Source organism: Passer montanus, unplaced genomic scaffold (assembly GCF_014805655.1).
Source record: "Passer montanus isolate IOZ18808 unplaced genomic scaffold, ASM1480565v1 scaffold29, whole genome shotgun sequence".
In the NCBI taxonomy this organism is placed as follows: domain Eukaryota; kingdom Metazoa; phylum Chordata; class Aves; order Passeriformes; family Passeridae; genus Passer; species Passer montanus.
In genome coordinates, this window is record NW_024367596.1 from 377,605 (window position 1) to 401,795 (window position 24,191).

At 52.7% G+C, this 24,191-nt stretch overlaps 2 protein-coding genes across 8 annotated transcripts; both read right to left on the minus strand.

Moving 5' to 3' along the window:
* Nucleotides 1–7,539: 7,539 nt before the first annotated feature.
* Nucleotides 7,540–11,480, minus strand: P2RY13 (purinergic receptor P2Y13). 3 transcript variants are annotated; one of them, XM_039713597.1, is made up of 2 exons: nt 10,801–11,480; nt 7,540–10,269 (listed from the first exon to the last, which is right to left on the minus strand). In XM_039713597.1, the coding sequence occupies exon 2, from the start codon at nt 10,254–10,256 to the stop codon at nt 9,225–9,227; it is 1,032 nt and encodes a 343-aa protein (XP_039569531.1). In that variant the 5' UTR covers nt 10,257–10,269; nt 10,801–11,480; the 3' UTR covers nt 7,540–9,224. The 3 variants fall into 3 exon arrangements, with proteins under 3 accessions (XP_039569531.1, XP_039569533.1, XP_039569530.1); XM_039713599.1 differs by having other exon boundaries at nt 7,540–10,258; nt 10,791–11,480; XM_039713596.1 differs by having other exon boundaries at nt 10,791–11,480.
* Nucleotides 11,481–12,502: 1,022 nt separating this feature from the next.
* On the minus strand, nt 12,503–23,305 carry P2RY12 (purinergic receptor P2Y12). 5 transcript variants are annotated; one of them, XM_039713590.1, is made up of 4 exons: nt 22,838–23,305; nt 18,522–19,704; nt 14,916–15,078; nt 12,503–14,440 (listed from the first exon to the last, which is right to left on the minus strand). In XM_039713590.1, exons 3-4 carry the CDS (start codon nt 14,916–14,918, stop codon nt 13,397–13,399), a joined length of 1,047 nt encoding a protein of 348 aa, XP_039569524.1. In that variant the 5' UTR covers nt 14,919–15,078; nt 18,522–19,704; nt 22,838–23,305; the 3' UTR covers nt 12,503–13,396. The 5 variants fall into 5 exon arrangements, with proteins under 5 accessions (XP_039569524.1, XP_039569525.1, XP_039569528.1 ...); XM_039713593.1 differs by having other exon boundaries at nt 12,504–14,440; nt 14,843–15,078; nt 22,838–23,303; XM_039713591.1 differs by lacking the exon at nt 18,522–19,704.
* Between the last annotated feature and the right edge of the window lie 886 nt (nt 23,306–24,191).

The window sequence follows — 24,191 nt, forward strand, 5'->3', positions numbered from 1 at the left end:
CACTGGTGCCTCTGCCCTGTCACTGGTGACACAGGTGCCACGCTCTGCAGCCCACCAGCAAAGGCCACGGCTGGGGTGGCCAGGCTCGAGTCAGAGGTTTTTACTGAAAAGATCAGCTTTTAGGTTTGCTCATTTGTACTGCGCGGTGAAAAACATTGAGTAAAAATTTCAAAATGATGCTTTAAAAAGAATAAAGGTGTCTGGGGCACAAACACACAAATGCAGCTGTGTAACTGGTAGCATTGCACCTTTATCTGTTGGACCTGTGTCTGTTGTGCCTCTATCACATCCCTCAGGGGCCACTGTGAGAGAATATATTGGGAAACGAAAATTATTATTGGTAAGCGCACATAGCCAGTGCCATTTAAGTCTTTCAGCAACTCCAGTCTAACCTTCAGGCATTTTTCTTTGTGCTGAAGAAGTTTCTATTGACATTTTGTATGCAATCCTAATTCACATCACAGAAGCACCAAGAAGTCCTGGTGTGCCTGTGTCAGCTGGTTTCTCTGTGCTCCAGTACATCCTGCTGCCACTCGTGCTCTGTTTGCTACTTGCAGCAGCACCACTGCTTGAAAGAGGAAGGAGAAGGACACGGGGATTTTAGGGAGAAGTCCAGCCTGCTGCAATGCCATTTTTTCATGCTCAGCCCAGAGAGTTCTGCTGGCCCTGGGCACGGCATCAGGCACAGCTGTGAGAGCTGCTGCTCCTGCTGCCACCAGCCCTGGGCTCCTTGCCCAGTGGCTGCTGCTGCAGGGAGGGTGGCACAGGCTGATCCAAGTTGGTTTATGCTGCTCAGCATCAGCTGTCCCTCTGGCACGCCACTGACATTTTCTTGAGGAGGAGCCAGAAGCAGTGGTTGCTGCAGCACCTTGTGTGAGGTTCACTGTTGGTCAGAAGTGGAAACCCAACTTCTGGTAATCGGCAGTGCAATGTTTCAATTTATCTAAGATGTTACAGTAATTTTTTCTGTTGGAAAGGATTAGGACTGCTGAAATGTAGGACTGGATCTTGCCTCCTTCCTCTAGAGCTCTCCTGGCAGCCCTGGGGCTGGTGTCTGCTGCAGCCTGGGCTCCTGCGCAGCCATGCAGAGGGTCTGGAGCTCAGGGTGTGTGTCAGGTGTGTTTTCACCCAGCCCCAAACTGTTCCTAACACTGCACAGTTCGAGCTCAGCGTGTAGTGGAGCACAGGGCCTTGCCTGGCTTCTCCTGGTGCTCACTGGGTCACAGAGGAGGTTCTTCCCACCTTTGCTTTGAGCAGGCGAGCAAGGTCAGCAGGCGAGGAGCATTCCCAGCGCCTGGCTCCAGGCTGTGTGCTGCAGGGCTCTGTGCGGGGCAGCGCCAAGGCGCCTGTGGCCCCTGCAGAGCTGCTGTGCTGCGGGCAGCCTGGGCGCTGCCCTGCTGCCTGTCCCGTGCTCTGCCCCGTTCGGCCCTGCTGCCCTGGCTGGCCCCGGCTCGGCCGTGCTCCCGCATCTGTGGGGCCCGGGACAGCCCGGTGTGGGGCTCCAGAGCCCGGGGACAGCCCGGTGTGGGGCTTTGGAAACCGGGGACAGCCCGGTGTGGGGCTTTGGAGCCCGGGGACAGCCCGGTGTGGGGCTTTGGAGCCCGGGGACAGCCCGGTGTGGGGGTCTGGAGCGAGGGGACAGCCCGGTGTGGGGCTCCAGGGCCCGGGGACAGCCCGGTGTGGGGGTCTGGGGCCCCGCACGGTGGGCGCAGCGCGGCCGGGCCGTGTGTGCGGGGCTGGGGAGCCGGGCTGTGTGTGCGGGGCTGTGTGTGCGGGGCCGGGCTGTGTGTGCGGGGCCGGGCTGTGTGTGCGGGGCCGGGCTGTGTGTGCGGGGCCGGGCTGTGTGTGCGGGGCTGGGCTGTGTGTGCGGGTGTGCCAGGCTGTGTGTGCGGGTGAGCCGGGCTGTGTGTGCGGGGCTGGGGATCCGGGCTGTGTGCGGGGCTGTGTGTGCGGGGCTGGGGAGCCGGGCTCCGCGTCCCTCCCTGCCCCTGGGGCAGAGCCGGCACAGCCCTGGGCAGCCGGGGAGGAGCGGCCGCGGCTGATGCTGCTGAAAGGTGCTGCTTTTCTCTCCCACCCCCATGCCAACACATGGCTCCGTGCGTGGGATCCCCGCACGGCCTCGGCCTCTCCCAGTGCCCCTCGGCCGGGCTGTCCCGGGCGGTGCCGTGCCTCCTCCCCAGGAGTGCGGGGCAGCAGGACAGGAGGGGGAGCTTCTCCTGACCAGAAAAGTGCTCAGGGCCGGTGCCTGCGGGTGAACCGGCCGCATCAGCCAAAGGTTGCTTAGGTTCCCTGGTTTCCCTTTCTAAGAGGGTTGCAGAATTCTTTAAAAGACGGAGAGAAGTGTGAAACGCTGCCAGTTTGCAGATGGAGCAGGCAGGAGCGGCTGCAGGCCCCATAGTGCACAAACAAGTCATTTTTAACAAACCCTCGAACCGTGCTGCTGCTCCCAGTGCTCCGTAACCAAAAACAACCTTTCCAGTATGGAATCTCCCTAAAAGACAGAGGTTTTAGCAAGCACCTCAGAGATTTCCCAAGCTGTGAGACTCATCAGAGTTAGTCTGCTCATTCAGAGCTATGTGGTTTTTCCAGTGAACCTGACAAGTTTTAACATGACTTGAATGAAGTACGAAGGAAGAGAACATTTATTCTGTTCATATAGTGAAGAGAGCTCAGGTTTGCTTTCCTGTACTGAAAGGGGTGAAAGGGAATATAGTACAAACCCCTTTAAAGCAAATTCAGATTTTGTAGTTACTGAATCTTACTTTATGTGAGTTAAGCTCTGCCAGCAAGCGAGTTACTGAAACAATGGACCCACCTGCACTTTGAGTCGTATCTTAGAAGAAAGGATTAGTAGAAACCGATTTTTTTTTGCCACCGTGAGTACTATGTATGAGTGAATAAAAGGTTGGTAAAGGCATGCTATTCTGAGAAGGTTTTACGCTTTGAATTGATCCAACATTCAGATCATGGTTCCAAGTCTGCTTTTCAGCAACTAGATCTTAATTCCTCTTTTCTCAGCCAAGGGTGAGAAAGCGCTAGCAGATTCACTGAACAAGTTATCGAGTGCTTTTCGGATGGTCAGAGCTCACTTACCTGTCACCATCGTCGCCTTCCGCTCGTCTTGGAGCCGCATCCCAAAAGTGCCTCAGACTCCTGCAGAGCGTCCTGGAGCTACAGTGGGCAGCAGACTATTTCCTGGGAGAGGGCAGCTGAGTGAACCATGGCTGGAGTAGGATTTTTGGCTTCCGATGGCTTTTTTTTGGTGATACCTGCTCAGAGAGTCAAAATTCCCCTGGCCAGGAGCAACTGGAGCAACTGGCTTTCTCATTCCTGGGAATGACTCACATGCCAGGGTAGGTGAGCGCTCCGCTCACTTCCTGGCTCCGGAGCAGCTGGGGCGCCCGGGACGCAGACAGTGATTCACCTGGGAGGTGGGTTCGTGCTGGGGAAGGCTGCAGAGCCCGCAGGGTGCTCACGGCTGCCCTGCCTCTGCCTCCCGGGGCATACGGGGTCTGCAGCGTGCCCCTGGATGTCGTGTCAGCCCGAAAAGTCTGGTGCTGGATAGATGAAAATATCTACTAATCAAGATTATCTTGCCAATTATTAATTTGATTATATTTAGGTTGCCTTTATTGTTGTGCTTTGAGCAGATCCTTCCTTCTAAATGGCATATTGGATGGAAGTAGAACTCCAGGTCTGTCACTTCAAGGTGCAGCTGAAGTGCCCTGAGTGTCTGTTTCCTGCCATGGTGCTCCTTAGGACAGACTGAGCCCACTGCCTCTCACAGCCCTGCCTCAGTGATCCTGGCTGTACTTATGTTTACAATTTAGTGCCTTTAGAGCGCTGAAATAATCATGGGGTAAATTTGGGACATATTATACGGTGACTGTTCTATTGGGACAAAGTTCTGCCTCATGTCAGTGGGGGATGAAGTGGGTAATTTTCCATATCTGCTGCCTTCTTTAAAAGAAAGCAAATTCCCATCTCTCTCATTAAAAATTGGGAGAAAAGAAAAAATAATCCCAGTGCTCTGAGAGCAGTGGCTGCCAAGGCCATTTTCTGTCTGTTCTGCCTGGACTTTTCTGTAGACATGTTTAAATTTTTTTCTCAAGTATCTGAGGGGCCGAGCCCCTAGTGCCCCTCTGCACAGGAGCCCTGTCAGCTGCGGGGGCTGAGCCAGAGCAGGACCCACCTGCTGCCCCCGCAGCGCTGAGCAGCTTCTGCTGGCCTCTGTCCAGGGAACCCTGTGCTAAATCCCACATTTCTGCTTGTGGGCAGACTCCAAAATTTCCTCTTGCCCCGGGACCTCTCCCTGGAGTCAGGCGCAGTCCCTGATCACAGCAGACTGCTGGCACAGCTCGCCTTTGAAGCCCAGCTTTTGCAAGGCAAAGCAAACCCATGCAGATGAAGCTGCAGGAACACGGGCTCACTCTGTGGTGTTTTCAGCTTTATTATTGCAGGCTGCCAGACTCATCCCAGGAGCTGCATACCCTGACAGCAGGGATGGTCCTGCTGCAGGCACAGGCACCCCCTGAGGATGGAGAAGGCTTTCCCTGCAGCCAGGGAGAGGAGACTTGATGAAGCCTTTGCCTTGCACGTGACTGTAGGACAGTGTGTGCTCCCCTTCCCTTTCCTTCGGCTGCCCCTTGAGCTCCAGGGCTTGGCAGCTGCCTCTTGGAGCAGGGGAACAGAGCTCAGAGGGTCTGGAGGGGTTTGTCCCCTTCTGGAACATTCCCCTGCAGGAACTCTGAGCTCCAGAGCCAGTGCTGTGCAGAGCACAACTCCTGCATCCCTGCCCGGGGACACAGCTGGGATCCAGGGGGCACAGCTGGGGCACAGCTGGAATCCAGGGGCACAGCTGGGATCCAGGGGGGCACAGCTGGGATTCAGGGGGGCACAGCTGGGATCCAGGGGGGCACAGCTGGGATTCAGGGGGGCACAGCTGGGATCCAGGGGGGCACAGCTGGGCTCAGGGGGCACAGCTGGGATCCAGGGGGCACAGCTGGGCTCAGGGAATGCAGCCACTCCTGCAGTCCAGGCATGGCACAGCAGCATGTGTTTCCTACATTTGTGCTGCTGCTTTTCAACACTGCCCGTGCTGGTGGTCTAAGAACCAGTGCAGCAGGACGTGCCATGGGGAAAGAGAGAAGAAGCTGAAAGTGAAAACTGAAATATTTTAGAAATGTGGTTTAGTGGCTTACAGAGACCCAGGTGTTCAGGGCTTGGCACTCTGGGAGTAGAGTTTGCACACCAAAACTGGTGTGTTAGTAATGCTCAAATAATAAATAAAATCTGCACCAGAATGCTGTTTTAGTTTGTTTAGTTTTTTAATTTGTTGCAAAGGCACGTTAAATTTTCTTAAAAATCTCTGTATTTTGGTGTGCCAGTAGGACGTGATGGCTGGAACCCCGTGCCCTGGCATCCCAGAGCAGGCTGAGTGCAGACGTGCTCTGGCTGCTGCCAGGCTGAGCAGGTCAGGGCGAGCTGACACACGAAACGCTGCAACGTGGGGAGCTCGTCGTAAAAACTGCGCAGAAGTGAGAAGGCCTGATGTAAAGAACAGCTGAAGGTAACCTGTAACTTAGCTATTGTTCATGTTATTTACAGGCTGGATGTCCCTTTTTGTGTTTTGATGATTAGAGAGCAGCTCTCAGATTTCATAAGACCTGAACAACGTTATTACAACAATTACTGCGTTGCTTCATTCTGAAACGTCTTCACTGCCATATTTAGCAATGTGAACTGCAAGGTTGTGTTAAAGCAGATTCATCACCTGGGTAATGCACAGGACTGGCTGATGCTGTTTTTTAAGCAGAAAAGTGTCAGCAAGATCAGAGCTTGCAACATGGGGAGGATTCTGCAGTGCTAGAGCTGCAGATGTGAAGGTGGAGGTGCTTTTGTCAGGGGAAGAGTCTTGGAAGAGCTGACACTTCTGACATTTCCCCTTTCCTGATGTGGATTACTCCAGTCACTCTGATGGCTGTCACTAACAGGGAAAGAAGGAGGAAAGTATCTAAGAACTGACTTTAAAAGCTCAGTTCTTTTCCCCTCTGTGCTCAAGCTCCTCACCGTGTGCTGACAGGGAGCCTGGAGTTCCAGACCTGGCTGGCTGATCCTGTCTGTAGGCTCGGGTCTGTCCTGGTGCCTTCAGTGCTGCCCTGTGCCCTGCTGGCTCTGTGCTTGTGCCATCATGTGGGTCAGACCTTGCTGCTTGACTCGTCTGCCCAGCTCTTGCTCAGGATGCAAATCACTGCTTTGCATTTCTATTGAGTTGAAGCACGGCTGTGTGTTATGAGAGTCTTCAGAGTGCTCAGAGCTGTGGGAGCCTGGATGGAGGGATGTGTGTGGCTGTGCCAATGGCCAGGATGTCTCTGAAGAGCAGTTTGTCTCTGGGCACCCAGGAATTACCAGGCTGTCCCTCTGAGGAGAGGCAGTCCAAAGACTGGAGGGTGCATGTGTTAGGTGAGCGTATAAAACACTTCCTTTTTCTGGAACACGAGGAAAATAAAAAATTTGTATAAGCCTCCATGTACACAAATGAGTGATTTCCTATGGAACTCACCTGAGTGCCCTGCAGTTCCCTTTCCAGGAATATAAGCCTCCATGTACACAAATGAGTGATTTCCTATGGAACTCACCTGCTGAGTGCCCTGCAGTTCCCTTTCCAGGAGCCCAGTGACCTGTAGAGGTGTTTAGGACAAGTGTCAGTACTTTGTGTGGAGCCTGGGACAAGGGTCATTTCTGCAGAAGGGTTCAAAGCCTCGTACCAGTTTTCAGTTTCTAGGTTTTTCTGGAGTGAGGACAAGGGAAGATTTGTCTGTGGGAAGGGAGAGCCCTGCTGCTGCCTCGTGGTGTGATGGGCTGGAGTGAGCAGGGAATGGTGCTCGTGTTTGCTGCCCTGTCCAGCTGCTGTGTCAGGGAGCAGTGAGGGGTTTGCTCAGGGCAGCACCAGCACCTTCCAGGTGGGGTGGGAGAGAAATCAGGTTTGGGAAAATGCTGACTGCTGTATTGACTATGCTGGTAAACTTTGCAGAATTCCACAAATCCCTGGGCTGCCCTGCAGGAATGTGGGGAGCCCGGTGAAGGAGCCCCAAGCTCTGTGCTGTGCTCCCTCCCTGCTCTGGGCCTCCTGCCAGGGGAGAGCTGCTCTCCAAACACGGCTCTGTTTGGTCACGTGCAAAGCCAAATACTGCTCGGGGTGTTTGTTTGGGCCTTCAAAAACAGAGACACGAACTTTGAGCCATTCTAACTCTTGTGATTTTTACTCCATCTGGAGGCAGTGATCTAAATCTTTGTAGAGAAAGTGTGCAAAATCCCAAGTGCTAGTGTTCAGGGGCTTTCTTCCCCAAGTGCATCAAGCAGGTGTTCTGTCCTTGCAGTCACCTTCACTTCTTTGCTGCAGAGTTTGGTGGCTTTGGCTCCCTTTTACCTAAGAAGCCACAGCTGAAAAACAGATGATTAAGACTCCTCAGAAACCTTTGGCACACCCTTTATTTAAGGACCAACTCATCCCATTTTGTGGTTACACCCACCCTAACACAGGCTCTCAGCACTGAGCTGTGTGAGCTGCCAGTGTGTGTGCACTGGATGAGCCTCAATCACAAGCAGAAGTCAAAGTAAATAAATCTCTGTTCTTCATCTTCTTGTTTCTCACTGCCACACTGCAGATCCAGAGCTGGATGCAGTGAGTGCTGGGAGTCCCTGGGACCTGTGTTAGCTGTATTTGTGGAAGCCACAGCTGGTGTGCAGACCCTCTCCTGCCCAGGCCCCTGTTAATTGCCAGGCTGTGTCAGCAGGTTGAGAGGAACATTTCCAGCCTGCTGTATGTTCCTCTAAGCAGTTACTGAAGGGCTGACTATTTCAGCGGCTAAGAATTTATTATATTTACTTTTCCTAAAGGAGCAAAGTTAATCCTGCTAACAGTGTATGTGTGTGGGGAGAGCCTTTAATGCAACAGCATTTAATGCAAGAGGTAGACAACGGCTGAGATAACACTGATTTATTGGGGAATTCAGAATCAATTGAAAGCTCATTGGAGATTAGTTCAGTTTCCAGTTAGGAAGGTGTTACAGCTGTGCAAGGTATGTAACATGCCTGGTGCAGAAGATGTAGTGGGTGAAGTTGCTAAATAAGACATACATCTCCCTGTGTAGCAGAGGCTGGGAACCCCAGAGGCAGATATAATTAATGTACAGCAATCTAAGGCAGCTTTGAGGAAATCAAGCTGTATGGAGCAACCTGCTGGATTGGATTAGGCTGCTGTAAACAATGAATTTCTAAAAATAGCAGTCAAGTGGTGATCAAAGCGCCTGGCACGTGTGAGAGAGGGTAAGCTGGCAGGAGAGCTGGAGGAGAAGGATGGTTTGGGATAAGGGACACTGCTGTCTTGAAACAGTGACATCAATTCCAGAATCTGGGGTTGGAAAGCAGGCACAGTCCCTGTGGGACAGCCAGGGGAGAGCTGTGTGAGTGGTCTGGTGGAGAGGGATTCTCTGGATGGGGAGGCTCAGGCAGTGTCCCCTGCTCCTGGCCTGCTGTTGGGACTGGGAAGGTGAAGGTGCCACCGAGGGGGACATCTCTGGGAGTTCCTTCCTGGTGAGGGGAGGGAGGGGCTGAGCTGGCCTGGCTCTGGGGTGGGGGAGGCAGGCCTGGCTGCTCTGCTCACCCAGGCAAGGAGCATGTCCTGGGCAGCCGGGGCGCTGCCAGCACTGCCCTCCAGCAGGGTGCTGGGGAGCAGAGGAAGGGTGGTGAGCAGCCTGGGTGGCAGGAAAGCAATGACATGTGTGAGAGAGCCGAGGAGGGACGGGAAGGGACCGAGTCCTTCCCGCTGTTCCTCCTCTTCCCTACTCTTGGTGTGCAGCCAAGCTGGCACTCAGGGTAGGAATCACTGACATGCACACTCACCAGCTCTGGGGTTTACTCCCAAATAAAGCTGAATTGCCCTTCGGAGCAGCCAGAGTCAGTGAGCTGCTCAGGTGTTAGCAAGTGAGTTGTTCTAGTTTAAAGCAGATAGAATTGACCTGTGGATTGTCTTAGGCAGTTTGAACAAGAGCCTTTTGGCCATTAAGGCTATGCAGTGAGTGTTCTTAGAAAATCCATTTTGCTGCATTTATTGAGTGTTAATATTACTTGGCGAACACCCTTTTGTGTTCTTCAGCAGCAGTAAACCAAACTATTTTTCAAGTTCTTTACGAACATGCAGAGCAGAGGGTGCAGCTGCAGAATCAAGACTCAGTAGGAGATACTCGTGTGTCCAGTTCTGTTTTTGGGTTTGTCTGGACTGTTCTCTGCAGAGCCTTCACCCTCCTGCAGAAGACCTTCTCCACAAAGGGCTTGCAGAGGAACAGGTAGATGAGGGGGTCCATGCAGACGTTGGTGGCTGCCAGCCACAGGGTGCTCTCTTTGGCCACGAAGAGCTGGTTCTGCAGGCGGCAGTCCATGTGGGCACTGGTTTGGCTCACAGTGTAGGGCACCCTGCTGAAGTGGAAGGGGGCAAAGCACAGGAAGAACACGGTAAAAATGATGAATACTTTCCCCTTGATCCGTTTTTCGCTTCTGTTGCCTTTCTTCTGTGTTTTTATGTAAGACTCGTACACCTTTTTGGCAATAATGATATAAAACAGCAGCATGAGGATGAGGACGGTCCAGAAGATGAACTGGCAGACATAGTTGACGGCTTCGTGCCATTTGAGCCCGAGGTGACTCTTCAAGGAGGCACACTTCCTCACGGACTGGGGCGTCGCTGTCTTGTTGGACAAGACCATGTTGGGCAGGGAGAGAACAAGGAAGAAGAGCCAGACCAGAGCTGCCAGGATCTTTGCTGAGGTCAGATTTTGCACCCAGAACTTCCCAAAAGGTCTCACAATCTTGAGAAACCTGTCGAGAGCAATGAGCCCCAGCAGCACTATGCTGATGTACATGGTGTCGTAGAATATCACGGCTGAGAAGCGACAGACAAAGGCCTTGAGCTGCCACGGTGCCAGGCCAGAGTCCGTCAGGATCTTCAGGGGAAGCATCAGCGTCATTAGAAAATCAGAAACCAAGATATTTTTCAAGTAGACAATGAAGGTTGATGTGCTGGGAATGTGGAAGAAGGCCCAGCAAGCCAGGCTGTTGAGCACGAGTCCCAGGAGGAAGATGAGGGTGTAGAGCACTGGGAAGAGCACGTGGGTGACGGTGGTGTCGCGGTGGCACTGGGCAGAGGAGGGTGCCCCACTGCTGTTACCCACAGAGCTCGTGTTTGCAGGGTCTCCCATCACTGGAAACAGACTTGGGTGAAAAGGAGGGAGAGAACACAAAACACAACCTTCTGTATGTAGTATTGCATTTCCTTACAGTGACAGCAGGTTTGCATGAATAAACACAAAACCCCAGCGTGTGTTAAGCAGCCCAAACAATTTATCTTCGGGTTCATGGAAAACCTAAATCTTTGCTGAAATTTAAATTGTTTGCAAGATAAGATCTGCTGAAGAGTTAAAAAGGTTCATACTTATTTTGGAGGCCTAGGGTGATGTCAGCAGGGTATAAGAGCAGACTGCCTGGAGCACTGTGGGCCTTTCCATGGAAATGTATTTTAGCACTGAATAGAAATGTTAGAGCTGTGGCCCAAAAGCCAGCCACTCCTGGGTGAGTGACTTCTGGTAATTCTTTCCAAGCGCCCACTCTTCTCCTTTCTCAGCACAGCTTTAGATAGCGTTTCCAAGATCAGATGCACACAGGTGGCTCCCAGCCCTGGGCACCAGCTGCCCGAGCACCCCATCCCACCCCAGACACCCTGGCCCTGCGAGTACCTGGACAAACCTGCAGCAGCTGTCACAGAGCCCTCTGTGGCTGTCCCCTTCTCATCCGCTGCTCCTCTGCCAGCAGAAGCCTCGAGCAAAGTGTTAACAGCGGGGAAATGTGTAGAAAGATGAGACCTTTTTCTGTTGGTGTGTGGTTTCCTTCCTCATTTCCAGTGTCGCCTGAGTTAGTCACATTTGCTGTAGCTTTTGTCTCTTCCCTTTGCTCTGCGTGAGAAAGCACACCATCTGCTCCTAAGCTGGGAAAGGAAACCTGACCCTGCCTCTCAAGGCAGACACATTTCTGGGTTTGTGTGTACATGGGACAGACCTGCTACACCTGGGCTGGTAGGATGAGCAAACACAGAGTGTTTCCTGACAGCACTCCAGAATAACCCTCAAATGGAGCTCCTAGTTGTTGTTTGTGTGTGAATTCCACGTTCTGGATGGCACCAGTCATTGCCAAGGCATTACAAGAGTCTGCTCAGAGCCACCTGGCAGTGGTGCTCGGGGACTGCCCCCTCTCCTGCCCCTGGCACAGGGCCTGGGCTTGGCTCTGGCTCTCCAGAGTGGATTCCTGGGTTTTTGGCCCATGCAGGCAGGGGATGCACTGTGCTGCTCACAGCCCCTTCCTGGAGCTGGCAGGAGCTGCTGCTGCGTGCAGAGCTGTGGACTGATGATGTTTGTTGGGTGTAGGCTGGAATTGGGTGCAGAGCTGTTAGCAGAGCTGTGTGTGAGGGTTTCTTGCTGCCTGCTGCTGGGACAGCCCTGGCTCAGGGCTCGCTGCCATGTGGGCAGTGGCTCCTGCCCAGGCATCTCCGGGGGCAGGTGTGGATTGCTCCAGGACATGCTCAGGCTGCAGCTGGGCAGGGAGCCTGTGCATCAGGACCTGGGCCGTTTTGGGTAATGTGGGTGCTGGTGGCAGTGTTAAAAGGCTGCTGAGAGCAAGCAGCCCTGAGGATGGCTGGGCTTCAGTCACCCTCAGCACTGCCACCAGCGTGATGTGTCCCTGGCCACCAGACCTCCTTCTGTTCCCCACAGGTGTCACAGTCCACTGCCATGCCCAGGACTGGTGTCCAAGGCAGTGCCTTCCATGTTTTGTTCCCAGCTGAGCTCTTGGTGCTGCCAGAGGCAGCAGGTACCTGTGCACACCCACCCCAGGGACAGGCGTGTCTGTGGTGTCTGCTGTCTGGACAGCTCACCTGATCAGGGAAAGCAGCTCCTGCCCAATTGCCACTCTCTCTCCACATGTAGGTGCAAAATATGTGCAGAATGAGTTCTGGGTGGGAGTGGGGCATGTGGCACATCCCTCCCTGGCATTACTGGGACCTGACGTGCCCAGGGCCTGTGGGCTGCTGGGGGAGCAGGCTCAGGGTGGCTGGAGACTGTTCCAGGGAAATGCTGGTGCTCTGGCTGGACCCCAGTTACTGTCCCAGCTGGAGAGGGGCCCAGCACGGGCAGGGCACAGTTTGAGGCAGGGTGAATCCATCCCAGCAGGGTGTAGAGATGCACAAACCCCAAAGCCGAGGGTGGCAGTGGGTGAGCAACAAGTGAGCTGCCTTTTAACTTCTTAGGAAATTGGTTTTGGTTGCAGAAGAGCCCTGGCAGGCAGGGACACGTCCCAGGAAGGATGGACAGGCTGTGGCTTTGGCAGTTTGAGCTTGTGTGGTGGGGACACAACTGCTCAGCTGGAGCTGTTTGCAGAGGTGATAAATGAACCACAACTTATTCCAATAGCCCACAATCTATTTCATGTACAATTGCTGTGATACCTCAAAATGTCATGTACTTGAAAATACTTCCCTGGTTTTTTCAAGTTTTCCAAGTGCAAAAAGGGAAGTGCTTCAGTATTTTGTATAGTGGAAAAAGCTGCCCTTAATTATCAGTAACGAAGTTACCGTGAGCCTGTCTTTCCCCACGATCTCAGTATGATGTAAATTGAGTGTTTGTATGTTTTCTAATATAAAGTTCTCTGTGAAAACATACAGTTTTGTTTATTTATATAGTAAGGGTAAGGATTTGGGGATTTAGTAATATCAAGATAAGCCTGATTATTAAATAATTTCCTCTGAAATACAACTATTAATTATTGGTCAATGGATTAGGAACTGCAAGCATAGAATGAGATAAGCAAAATGTTATTCTGTTACCAAAATCTGCCCAAATGGCTGTCTCTAGGTTTCTGTTTGTCTGCCAGTTGCATACAAGGTGACAACTCCCCGTAGTGAAAAATCACATCTACTGTGGATTTTGTCTGCATTTCTCAGGTGTTGTCGTGAACTTTACTCTGGCCCAAGTTTAGCTATTTTTGCAAAATCTTTACAGTTCATGGTATCACCTGTAGCATTTCATGGTTCTGTTTTAAGCTTTTCCTCACAGTTCCACCTTTGAGTTCAGACTTGTTCCCAGCAGTCCTGACAGGCGTGGAGGTTGGGGACAGAGGGACTCCTCTGGTATTTAGCTCTCTGTTTTTGCAGGCAGTGGTGGTGGCTCCAGGGGGCTCGTGCTTCATCTGCAGGGTTATTTCTAAAGAAATGGGTGGAGTTCTGGATGCTCCTCATGGGTCAGTGCTCCTGCCAGCCTCGGCGAGGTGTGTGGCCAGGAAGGAGCCCCGAGATCTAGAGCGGCGTCTCGTCAGTGTCATCCCCCCCGTTCTGCCCCTTCGTCTGTGCCCCGAGCCCTGCCCCTGCCCTGTGCTTGCACAGCATGTCCAGCAAGGATTTCCTGAATGATTTGCAAAGGAAAAAGTATATGAATGGATCCAGGCAGGCGTTGAGGGACGTCAGCCACAGCGTGGTCTCCTTCAGGTAGAACAGGGTGTTCCGAGCAGAGCAGTCAAACACATCTCTCGTTTGGCTCAGGGTGTAGGGGATTCTGGTAAAGTGGAATGGCACAAAACAAATAAAGAACACAGCAATTATTATGAAAACCTTGAAATTGACAGTCTTTTTAGATGCCTTCCCTGTGCTTCGTGTCCTTTTGTAGGATTTGTACAGTTCCTTGCTGATGAGGATGTAACATACCACTATGACTGCTAGGTTCACCCAGAAGATGAGCTGACAAATGTAGTTTACAATTTCATGCCAGACTAAGCCAAACTCTGATTTCAGGAGGGCACACTTCCTCACGTTCTTGGGTGTTTTCTTCTTATTATTTAAGATCATGTTGGGTAGCGAGAGAGCAAACATTGATACCCAGATTGCTGTGGACAGGATCTTGGCAGCTAACAGGCTGCGTGGAGTGGATGTTCTGAATGGGGAAGTGGCCTTCTGATAGCGATCAATAGTTATCAGACCAAGAAAGAGGATGCTGATGTACATGGTGAAGTAAAACACTACCTGGGTGACCTGGCACACAAACCCTCGCAACACCCAGGACACCAGCTTTGCATCACTGAGGATTTTAAACGGAAAAGTCAGGATCATGAGGAAGTCAGAAATCACAGTGTTCTTGAGGAAGATAATGAAATTGGATTTACTGGATATTTTGAAGAAGACCCACATTGCCAGGCCATTCATGGTGGTCCCCACCAGGAAGAGAAATGTGTAGAGCAAGGGGAAGATGACTTGGCTGATCCTGCTGTCACTGGTGCAGTTGCTGTCATTCCTGAAGGAGCTGAATTGGGTTGTGCCTTTCATTTGCATTGTGGCTATTTCTTCTCCCTGGAGAAAAAAACAGGAAAAAAAAAAAAAAAGAAGAAGAAATTGAGAGTTTTATCTTTTATGAGGCTTCAGCCTTTTCAGTCAGCTTTGAACTGTTGCGTTGTGAACAAATGCACTCTGCTGGTGGGGCCCTGGCTGGGCCAGGGCAGCTCTCAGGTGTGTGGTGTGCAGCTGCTTCTGTGTCTGGCCTCTGCCTGTGTAAAACAGGCACTCAGGGGAGCTGACATGCTCTCAGCTGATGCCCAAACCCCTGACAAAGCTTTATTTCTTCCTAGAAAGTAGAAAAATCTGCCTTTTTCTTTGAAAGCTGTCTTTTCCTTTGGGGAATGGGGCGGTTTCCTCTGCCAGGCCCCGAGCTGTGGGAGCAGCCGGGCAGAGCTGGGCAGGCTGTGGGGCAGGTACCGGGAGGAGCTGGAGCTCCTGGCAGGGGCTGCGCTCAGCGAGGGGGTCCCTGGCAGCCCCTGCAGCTCTTCACCATGGCCCAGCAGCAGCAGCGGTCCTGGGGAGCCCCTCGGGCGGGCAGAGGCAGGAGGAGCAGCTGGATCCAGGCCTGGCGCTGGGACCTGCCTCTGGCTCTGTCCTGGCCAGTGACAGCTCCCGGTTCCAGATGATGCACTGTGGGCTTCTGCTTCTGTTTTCTGCAGAAAGAGACAGAAATGAAATTTAAAGAAATAATTAGCAGATTGCTTCCTGCCTTTGACTGACTCCCAGAGGCACTGTTTGTAAAGGGAGCAGGAATTTGTCAGATTGTGCAACTTTTCTGAGCACAGAGCTGCCTTCCTGTCTGCTCCTTTTGGCCTTGTGAGTCCTTAATGTTATTTCTGTACACAGCCTTGTTTCTTAAAACTTTTAAAGCACTTGAAAGAAGTAGTGATTTGTTACTTTGGGGAAGGTTATTATCTAAGGAAATATTTCTTCCTTATGTGACTTGTAGGACAGTGCTTCAGGTTTTAAGCTACATGCAGTAAGTCAACATTGTATGATATAGACATGTAATTGAAAGACTAAATATAAACAGTTACAAGAAATAAACAACAGTTACAATGAAATAAACGACACATATTTCAGTTTCTTTGGGATGCGCAGGACACCACTTTAGGAGCTGTATCTTTTTTTCAATGGATTTATGTAGTAAGCGTCAATTTCTAAACATCTGTCTTCTGTTTGCTGATCTGCTGCAGAGTGTTGATCCAGGGGGCAGTTTGGAGGGGCAGCCATCTATGTCCTCTGACCCTGTCCTTGTAAATTCGCATGGAATTCATAACAGCAGACTGCATTTTTCCTTCTGTGTTTTTACCCCACTCTGCAGGGCTTCCCTTTGGCACCCTTGCCTCCCTGGTGACGGCCATGGGAGATGGTTTTGTGGCAGAGTTGGTTGTTTCCCCTCAGGTTTCCACAGGTGACGACAGGGACAGGCAAAGAGACTTCACCTGTATCTGCTCTTTTCAGGATGCTACACATCTGATTGCCTGCAATGCCGTGGGTTTCTGAGGAGTAGCTCTGAGGGGTGGTTATTCTACTTTAGCCATTTATTTAGCTCCCTCTTCTCCTTGTTCTCTAGTGAATTGCGTTTTTGTTTGCCACACAGTTTATCCGTAATGTGTTTTGGGGGTTGTTATTGCTGCTGTTTTAGGTGCTAAACTTGGCACTTCCTTCAGCTCGGTGTTTGTGTGTGTTCTCAGCTGCTGAACGAGCAGAGCATGCTGGAGGCCGAGCTGCACCCCGGGCTGGGTGTCTGCATGTGGCCTCCTCCTCCTGGGTCTGCATGGTGGCCTCCTCCTCCTCCCCCCCAGCTCCGAGCAGCTGCACAGCTCTCCCAGGGCTGCTGGCAGCAGTGCCTTTCTGTACCACAGAAGGCAGCTGTGGGTTTGCTCTCTCTTCAGCCCCTGGGTTCAGGTGTGGCAGTGCTGCAGGTGAGCTCAGGGCCGTGGGGAGGATGGTTTGTCTCTCAGCCTGTGGCCACTGCCAGGGCTGCTGGGCCCCTCTCGTTGTATTCCTGGCCAGGGAGGGGGTGTGCATCCTCATCTCCTGCCCCTGGCCCCCTCTGCCTCCCTGGGGGCCTCTGCCACGGGTGGCACCAGCTGTGAGGTCAGGGCTGTCAGCCTGGCGTGGCTGTCACCTCCCCCAGCTGACAGAGGGGTCCGTGGGGTCTGTGACAGTCTGGGACAGGATTCTCAGGTGCATGGGGACAAACTCGGGGTGCCTTTGTTTGCAGGTTGTGTGGGGTGGTGAGCACGCTGTGGTCCCTCTGGGGGTTCCTCTCCAGAGCGATGTTTTAGCTGACCTGCACGACCTGTACGTGTCCTGCAGCCGCCTGAGGAGCACGTTTGGAGACCGGTTCAGGTGGGTGCTGAAGGAATTGCTGTCACCCCGCCCACAGGCTGCTGCGGCTTCCCTTTGCTTTGCATCCCTTGGAAACGCCGCGGCCTTTGCAGCCTTGGCTTCACTGATGCAGCCGCTCTGCCCGTGCCCGGGGGGTGTGCGGTGCCCGGAGGATGTGATGTGCCGTCCCTGAGCAGGTGCGGTGCCCGGGGGGTGTTCGATCCCCGGGGGATGTTCGGTTTCTGGGAGCTGTGAGGTTTCTGGGGCTGTGCGGTTCTGAGGATGCTCTGTCTCTGGGGCTGTGCGGTGCCGGAGGATGTTCGGTCCCCTGGGGCTGTGCAGTCCCGGGGCATGTTTGGTCCCGCAGGATGTGCGGTCCCGGAGGATGTTCTGTCTCTGGGGGCTGTGCGGTCCCTGGCGGGGGTTCGGTGCCCGGAGGATGCGCGGTCTCTGGAGATGTTCAGACCCCGGGGGATGTTCAGTCCCCCGCGGCTGTGCGGTCCCTGGGGATGTTCTGTCTCTGGGGGCTGTGCGGTCCCTGGGGCTGTGCGATCTCTGGGGATGTTCAGTCCCCGGGGCTGTGCGATCTCTGGGGATGTTCAGTCCCCGGGGGATGCTCGATCCCGCAGGATGTTCTGTCCCTGGGGGCTGTGCGGTCCCTGGGGCTGTGCGGTCCCTGGGGATGTTCAGTGCCCCGGGGCTGTGCGATCTCTGGGGATGTTCAGTCCCCGGGGGATGCTCGGTCCCGCAGCATGTTCGCTCTCCGGGGCTGTGCTCGGGGAGCCGGGGCTGAGTCGCTCGGGGGCTGCTCTGCCGCAGCTCGGGACCCTCTCGGGGCAGCCGAGCCCCGGCACCGGGACCCCCTCACCCCGCTGCCCCCCGGGCTGGGGCCCGTTCGGTGCTGGGGCAGCGCTGGGTGGAAAAGCTGCCAAATCTCAGCTGCCGCAGCTGCCGCGCTCTGTAAGGGCTTCCTTTGGTGCGGGGAGAGGCACCAACCTGTTTGAGTTTGTGAAGTTTTGTGTTTGAGCGTTCAGTTCCTTGATTTTTAAGTTAAAAAAGAATTAGGTTCCCGTATGGCATATTTTTGGCTTTTACTTTTTAAAGGAGGAATGGAAACCTTTCAGATGCAAATCCACATCTTGTGGTGCTCACAAACTGCCCCAGTTGCCGTTTCCCCTCCTGGTTTGTGTCCCTAGTTGGGGTCTGCAGAGTTCAGGTGTGTGGTTCCATTTCATAGGGAGCAGGAAAATATTTCTCAGTAATAATATTTTAATAGGTTAAAAGACACCTGGCGGCAGTAGGGTTTAATCAGAAACACCAGGAAAAAGAAATAGGAAATATAGAACTGCACAAGTGTCTGAGCTCTATGTTAATTTCTTCTGCTTACAAGCTAAACTTTGATAACACAATAAAAATAGCAAGTTTTGTTAACGTTAATCTACAATAACAAGTCAACAGGGTCAAGTAATCATACAAGATATTAAAGAATTTGTTAAAGATATCATACACAGAACTTGTTTGGAAGGACCTTTTTTTAAATCAAGTAGAGTTAGAAATTCCTGAAAACTGTTAATAACATTTATGTTTACATTTTGAAGCAGCTTCTTGGTCTCCTTTCAAAGCACCCAACCCCAGCGCATGTTCACAGTAACATTTTCAGCTCCTTTCTAGCCTGCTGTAAGCCCAGCTGTTTCCCTCAGTCAGTTTGAGGCAATAATAAATTACAACAATTCACAAATGCTCACATTTAGAGACTCACCCTCTGTGGATTGCTGTGCTCTGGTCTCTGCAGTGTCTTCTGAGCGTGTGTCAGTGAGGGAGGGGTGTGTTTGGTTTCGTGTGCCTGGAACAGTTTCTTATCTTCCCTAAACTTCCTCTTTTTAAAGAATTCTTTCACTTTTTAAAAAGATTCTATCTCCTTGACCACTCCTTCGGTATTGCTTCTGGCACAAGTGTCTCAGAGTGGAACACACTGGATTTCTGTCTTTGCTGTTGCACTGGCTGTAGAGCAGAGGGGTGACATCAGGCACTGTCCTTGTAATTAATTACCCTGCTAATGACCTGGTCCTCCTGCCCTGGGGTATCAGGATGTGGAGCAGCAGGCGAGGGCTGGCAGTGATGGGGGTCCCAGGGCTGCAGGAGATGTTTTAAGTTAACTTCAATTCATAGATTATTTTCAGTAATGAGGAAGTCTTCCCAGTTGGGTTAATTAGTGACATTTGTCCCTGTGATATAAAACTTTGTGCTGGAGACAAACGTTCCTTGGAATATTTTGGATGTGAAATTTGCATTCCTCAGTCAAGGCTTCGTTTGCAGGAAAACTTGAGTGAACTAGGTGTATCAGCCTTATTATCTGGTAGATGCAGATTATCCAAAATGAGTTTGAAAACGTGTGTGAAGTGCTACCCAGCCAGGGTTTGCCATGCCAGCAGCTTTCCTGCAGTGAGCCTTTGCAGCAGCTCGGGCTCTGGTCCCCAGCAGTGCCTGTTCCAAGGTGGAGCAGAACATCCACAGCCACATCCAGCCCCCAGACTCCAGCCTGCTGTGGGGCCCGGGGCTCATGCTGGATTTCCTGGAGAGCCCTCAGCCCCCAGCATTAACTCCTGGGTGCTGGGCAGGCTCCTGGTGCCGAGGCAGCTCTGCCTGGGGGCAGCAGGACGGGGCAGGTGACCCTGCTGGGCTCTGCAGGCATCCCTTGCACCTGCTGTGCCGTGCCTTCCAATCGCTGTCACTGTCATCCCTGCTGCTGGAAATGTGTGAAGTTCTCCGAGTCACTTTGTGTGAAGTTTCTCAGAAGGGAGGGAGGAGCAGCAGGCACTCGCTGTCAGGCAGGAGCAGCTCGGGATCAGCAGCTGTGCTGTTCCAGACTGAACAGCTCAGGACAACCTTTGCCTGTTTGAAGGCTGGAGATGAGGGCAGGTTCTGCATTAGGTCCTTGCCTCCTGTTACGATGGGTGTTTTGTTTGTTAAATGTGTAATTTATGGATTATGTCTACATAGGTTTTTGAAAAATCTGGTTTTTAAAAATAATAGGAGTTTTTATTGGGGGCATGGCTTTAAACTGGCACAGACTAGATTTACATTGGATATGAGGGAGAAATTCTTCCCTGTGAGGGTGGGCAGGGTGCCCAGAGCAGCTGTGGCTGCCCCTGGATCCCTGGCAGTGCCCAAGGCCAGGCTGGACAGGGCTTGGAGCAGCCTGGGAAAGGAGAAGGTGTCCCTGCCATGGCAGGGGTGGCACTGGATGGGATTTAAAGTTCCTTCCAACCAAAACCAGTCTGTGATTCTCTGGAGTGTGGGGCATCCTTGGCAGGGCAGAGCAGCTGAGAGGAAGCAGTTTTGTAAGAGCACAAAAGGGAACATCTAAATGCAGCCAAACGAGTTTCACTCTAGAGTAGAGAGAACATAACTTGCACTGGGCTGAGTCAACTCTGCTGTTTCTTAAGCTGTTACATAACCCTGAATCATGCCCTAAATCACACATTACACCGTATGGCATCTCTGAAGCAAAATTCTTTAATGCCAGTAGATTTTGTGGCTTGTCTCCCTCCTGAAGGCAGTGCTGGCCGGGCAGGGGGAAGGGTCCTGCAGTGACCTGTCACAGTGGCATGGGGCTGGGGAGGGGTGCCTCACACCCCTCTGTCCCTGAGCCTGGGTGCCTCACACCCCTCTGTCCCTCAGGCTGGGAGAGCAGTCTCAGTGTGGCATGGAGCTGGGGCACCCCTCTGTCCCTGAGCCTGGGTGCCTCACGCCCCTCTGTCCTTGAGGCTGGGAGAGCAGTCTCAGTGTTACCTGGTTTTATCGAATGATAAAGTTTCCTGAAGCTATTACAAGCTTTATGTTTTTTATTCCAGAATTTTGGTACTTGAAATCGGTATTTGTTGAGATTCAGGTAAGAGCTGTCAGTATTTGCCATAAAAATGTTTGGGAAGTGCATGAAAAGGTACAAAAGGGACAAGTGCTGATGTGTAAATGTTGCACTGATTATTCTATAAAGTGCTTGTGGCAGGGGTGTGTGCACTGCTGTGCGAGACCCTGCAGTGTTTGTCCTGCCAGGTGAGTGACTGTCCCACAGGTGGGTGACTGTCCCACAGGTGTGTGACTGTCCCCGCAGGTGTGTGACTGTCCCACAGGTGTGTGACTGTCCCCACAGGTGAGTGACTGTCCCACAGGTGTGTGACTGTCCCCGCAGGTGTGTGACTGTCCCACAGGTGTGTGACTGTCCCTGCCAGGTGTGTGACTGTCCCTGTCAGGTGTGTGACTGTCCTGCCAGGTGTGTGACTGTCCCACAGGTGTGTGACTGTCCTGCCAGGTGTGTGACTGTCCCACAGGTGTGTGACTGTCCCTGCCAGGTGTGTGACTGTCCCTGTCAGGTGTGTGACTGTCCTGCCAGGTGTGTGACTGTCCCACAGGTGTGTGACTGTCCCCACAGGTGGGTGCCTGTCCCCACAGGTGTGTGACTGTCCCTGTCAGGTGTGTGCCTGTCCCCACAGGTGTGTGACTGTCCCACAGGTGAGTGCCTGTCCCCACAGGTGTGTGCCTGTCCCCACAGGTGTGTGACTGTCCCACAGGTGTGTGCCTGTCCCCACAGGTGTGTGACTGTCCCACAGGTGTGTGACTGTCCCCACAGGTGGGTGCCTGTCCCCACAGGTGTGTGACTGTCCCTGTCAGGTGTGTGCCTGTCCCACAGGTGTGTGACTGTCCCACAGGTGTGTGCCTGTCCCACAGGTGAGTGCCTGTCCCACAGGTGGGTGACCTGTCCTGCCCTGCCCCGCTGGCCGGCAGTGCTCCTCCCTGGAGGATGCTGTGTCCCGCGGCAGGGAAGCCCCAAGGGAGAAGCCTGGAAGCAAAGCCCTGAGGCTTGCCGGGCAGTGCTGGTGCCCAGCAGGTCCTGCCAGGCCGGGCACGGGGCACAGCTGCTGCCCTGTGCTGCTGCGTGCAGCCCCTGCCCGCCCACGCTCTTGCTCACCAAAAACCTTCCTGCTCTTTTCCTGGTTTTCAACCACTCAGGGCCACGAGTGCTAATTCCTGTCGCTGAAATCATTGAATTTCCACTAAGATGGAGCTGTGAGGAAGGACATTTCCAGCCTGGCGCTGGGACTCCTTGTGTCCATGTCCCACCTCCCTGTCCATGGCCCACCTCCTGCAGCCTGTGGGACCCTGGGGCTGAGCCGGGGGCAAGGATGGCCTGCCAGCTGCTCCTGCACCCCTCCAGGACAGCCCGGGTGTATCTCTGCAGGACACCCCGTGTGCCTCTCTGAGGGCATTTCCAGCCTGGCGCTGGGACTCGTGAGGTCCTGGGCAGATTCTTGTGTCCATGGCCCACCTCCTGCAGCCTGTGGGACCCTGGGGCTGAGCCGGGGGCAAGGATGGCCTGCCAGCTGCTCCTGCAGCCCTCCAGGACAGCCCGGGTGTGCCTCTGCAGGACACCCCGGTGTGCCTCTCCAGGACAGCCCCGGTGTGCCTCTCCAGGACACCCCGTGTGCCTCTGCAGGACACCTCAGGTGTGCCTCTTTCCCCAGCAAACAGGAGAGCTGTCAGCTGCCTCAGCCTTCCACTGCAGAAAGTGAGCCCATCGTTGGTTTTTGATGGCTGCATGTTTTCACAGATAAAAATATCCACAGTGCAAGCTGAAAAGTGCAGATGTTTCACTTCTGAGGAGTTGATACCAATAATCTCAATTATTTGGGAAGTGGTTTGGGTGCAGGTAAAGCTAGAGGGATTTGCTGGAGCTTACAAATTCTCTGCAGCTGGCAGTGTTGAGAAGGGCAGTGGCAGAGGCACTGACAGGGATTCACACTGTGCTGTTTGGGAGCCTTACATGGAAGTGGAGAGGAAGTGTGATTTCAAGCATTTACAGCATTTAATTTTGCCTCATTTGTCATGCAGGTGAGGTAAGGGGAGTAATTTCCTAAATCTATGGTGTCAAAACCAACACAGGCTTCAATGCCTCATTGTGGTTAAGGTCACATGGACACAGTGAACCAACAGGCTGCTCTGTCTATCTCAGTGCCCACAGCTTATTTTGATATTAATCCACCATAACCACATACCCCAGCTGAATTAATCACTTACCTGTTGGGCTGCACTTTCAATGTCAGAGATTCAGTTCTTTCTTCAGCTCATGAGCTTCTGTAGCTGTTCTAGATGAGGAGGATTTCATACAAAGAAAATGTTAGTTGGTAAAAAAAACCCATTTTTCACCAGATTTCCTCTTCTTGCCACAGAGAAATTATTTTTTGGAATTCGTTCCTGTTGTGATTGTCACCTCTTGGCTGCTGCTCACCACAGCATCGAAGTGGGGGCTGTGTTTGCAGTCCTGAAGGCAATTGTGGTGCTTGGTAAGGGTGTGCAGAGTCCTGTGAGATGTGTCTGTGCCAGTGTTTGTGTGGGAAACAGCCCACGCTAGTTCAGTTCTGGGGGAATGCCCCTGGGAGAGAAAACCCTGGGAACGAGGGAGGAATGTGGCTGCTGTCCTGCAGGGAGCACGTGGGGAGGGCAGGCTCCAGGCCAGAGGCAGAATTCCCTGGGGACAGCCCCAGGAGAGGCTGTGGGCACATGTGGCTGTTTCACATGTTCACCCTGACCTCCATCCCCGACTCCACTTCAACTCAGGCAAGTCCCTCTCAAATATAGGTAGGAAATAGGGGCTCAGATGGGTTTTCTGTCTTTTGCCACAAATCCTGGGTGTCTGCCATGGTGGGAGTTGCACAAGCATCCCTCTGAGCAGCTCTCCACGAATGGTGAGTGTTATTTCCCAAACAAGGAACTGCCTTTGGTTTGGCACTACCTCAGCTTGGCACCCTGCATTTAAATTCAAATTTTTTACTGGCTTTGCTGAAGAAAAGCATCAGATAAATGGTAGTTGTTGCAGTTCTGAGCTGAGGAGGCAGCTCCAGTTTTATCAGAGCTTTCTGGGATGGCTTTGGGTTCAGGGGGCCTTGTGCCACTCCTCATTGTGTTGTCTCCCTGCCAGCTCCCTCCCTCTCATCCCTCCTGGATGAAGGCGTGGGCTCACAGTGAGATGGAGGGGCCGCTGGTCAAACTTACCCTTTGAATACAGAATGTTAATAAACCAGAGGGAGAGAGCCCTTGGAGAAAGGGCATCTGAGAACAGGGGTTCCCTGCTGCTTGGCTAAAAGTCCTGAGCAGCAGTGTCAGCTGAGAGGTGTGGAGGTGCACATCTGCTCCTCCGTGTCTGACATTTTGGCATGCCATTAACTACTAAAAAGATCAGTGATTGTGATGTTCTGCTTGTAAGATGAGGTTTCTGCACATGCTGTGTTAAAGGATGAAATTAATTTCTTTTCTCCAGACCTGTAAAGCGCTGAGTTTAATGTTAATAATATTAACACTTAACAACTGTAATGTGAACTCTTCCCTAGGACTTAGACCAATGGACTCTGTGACAGTCCTGGCTGGAGCTGCA

Bases quoted from the DNA above. Each gene is read 5' to 3' on its own strand.
- P2RY13 (XM_039713597.1), bottom strand. From the start codon at position 10,256: ATGGGAGACCCTGCAAACACGAGCTCTGTGGGTAACAGCAGTGGGGCA.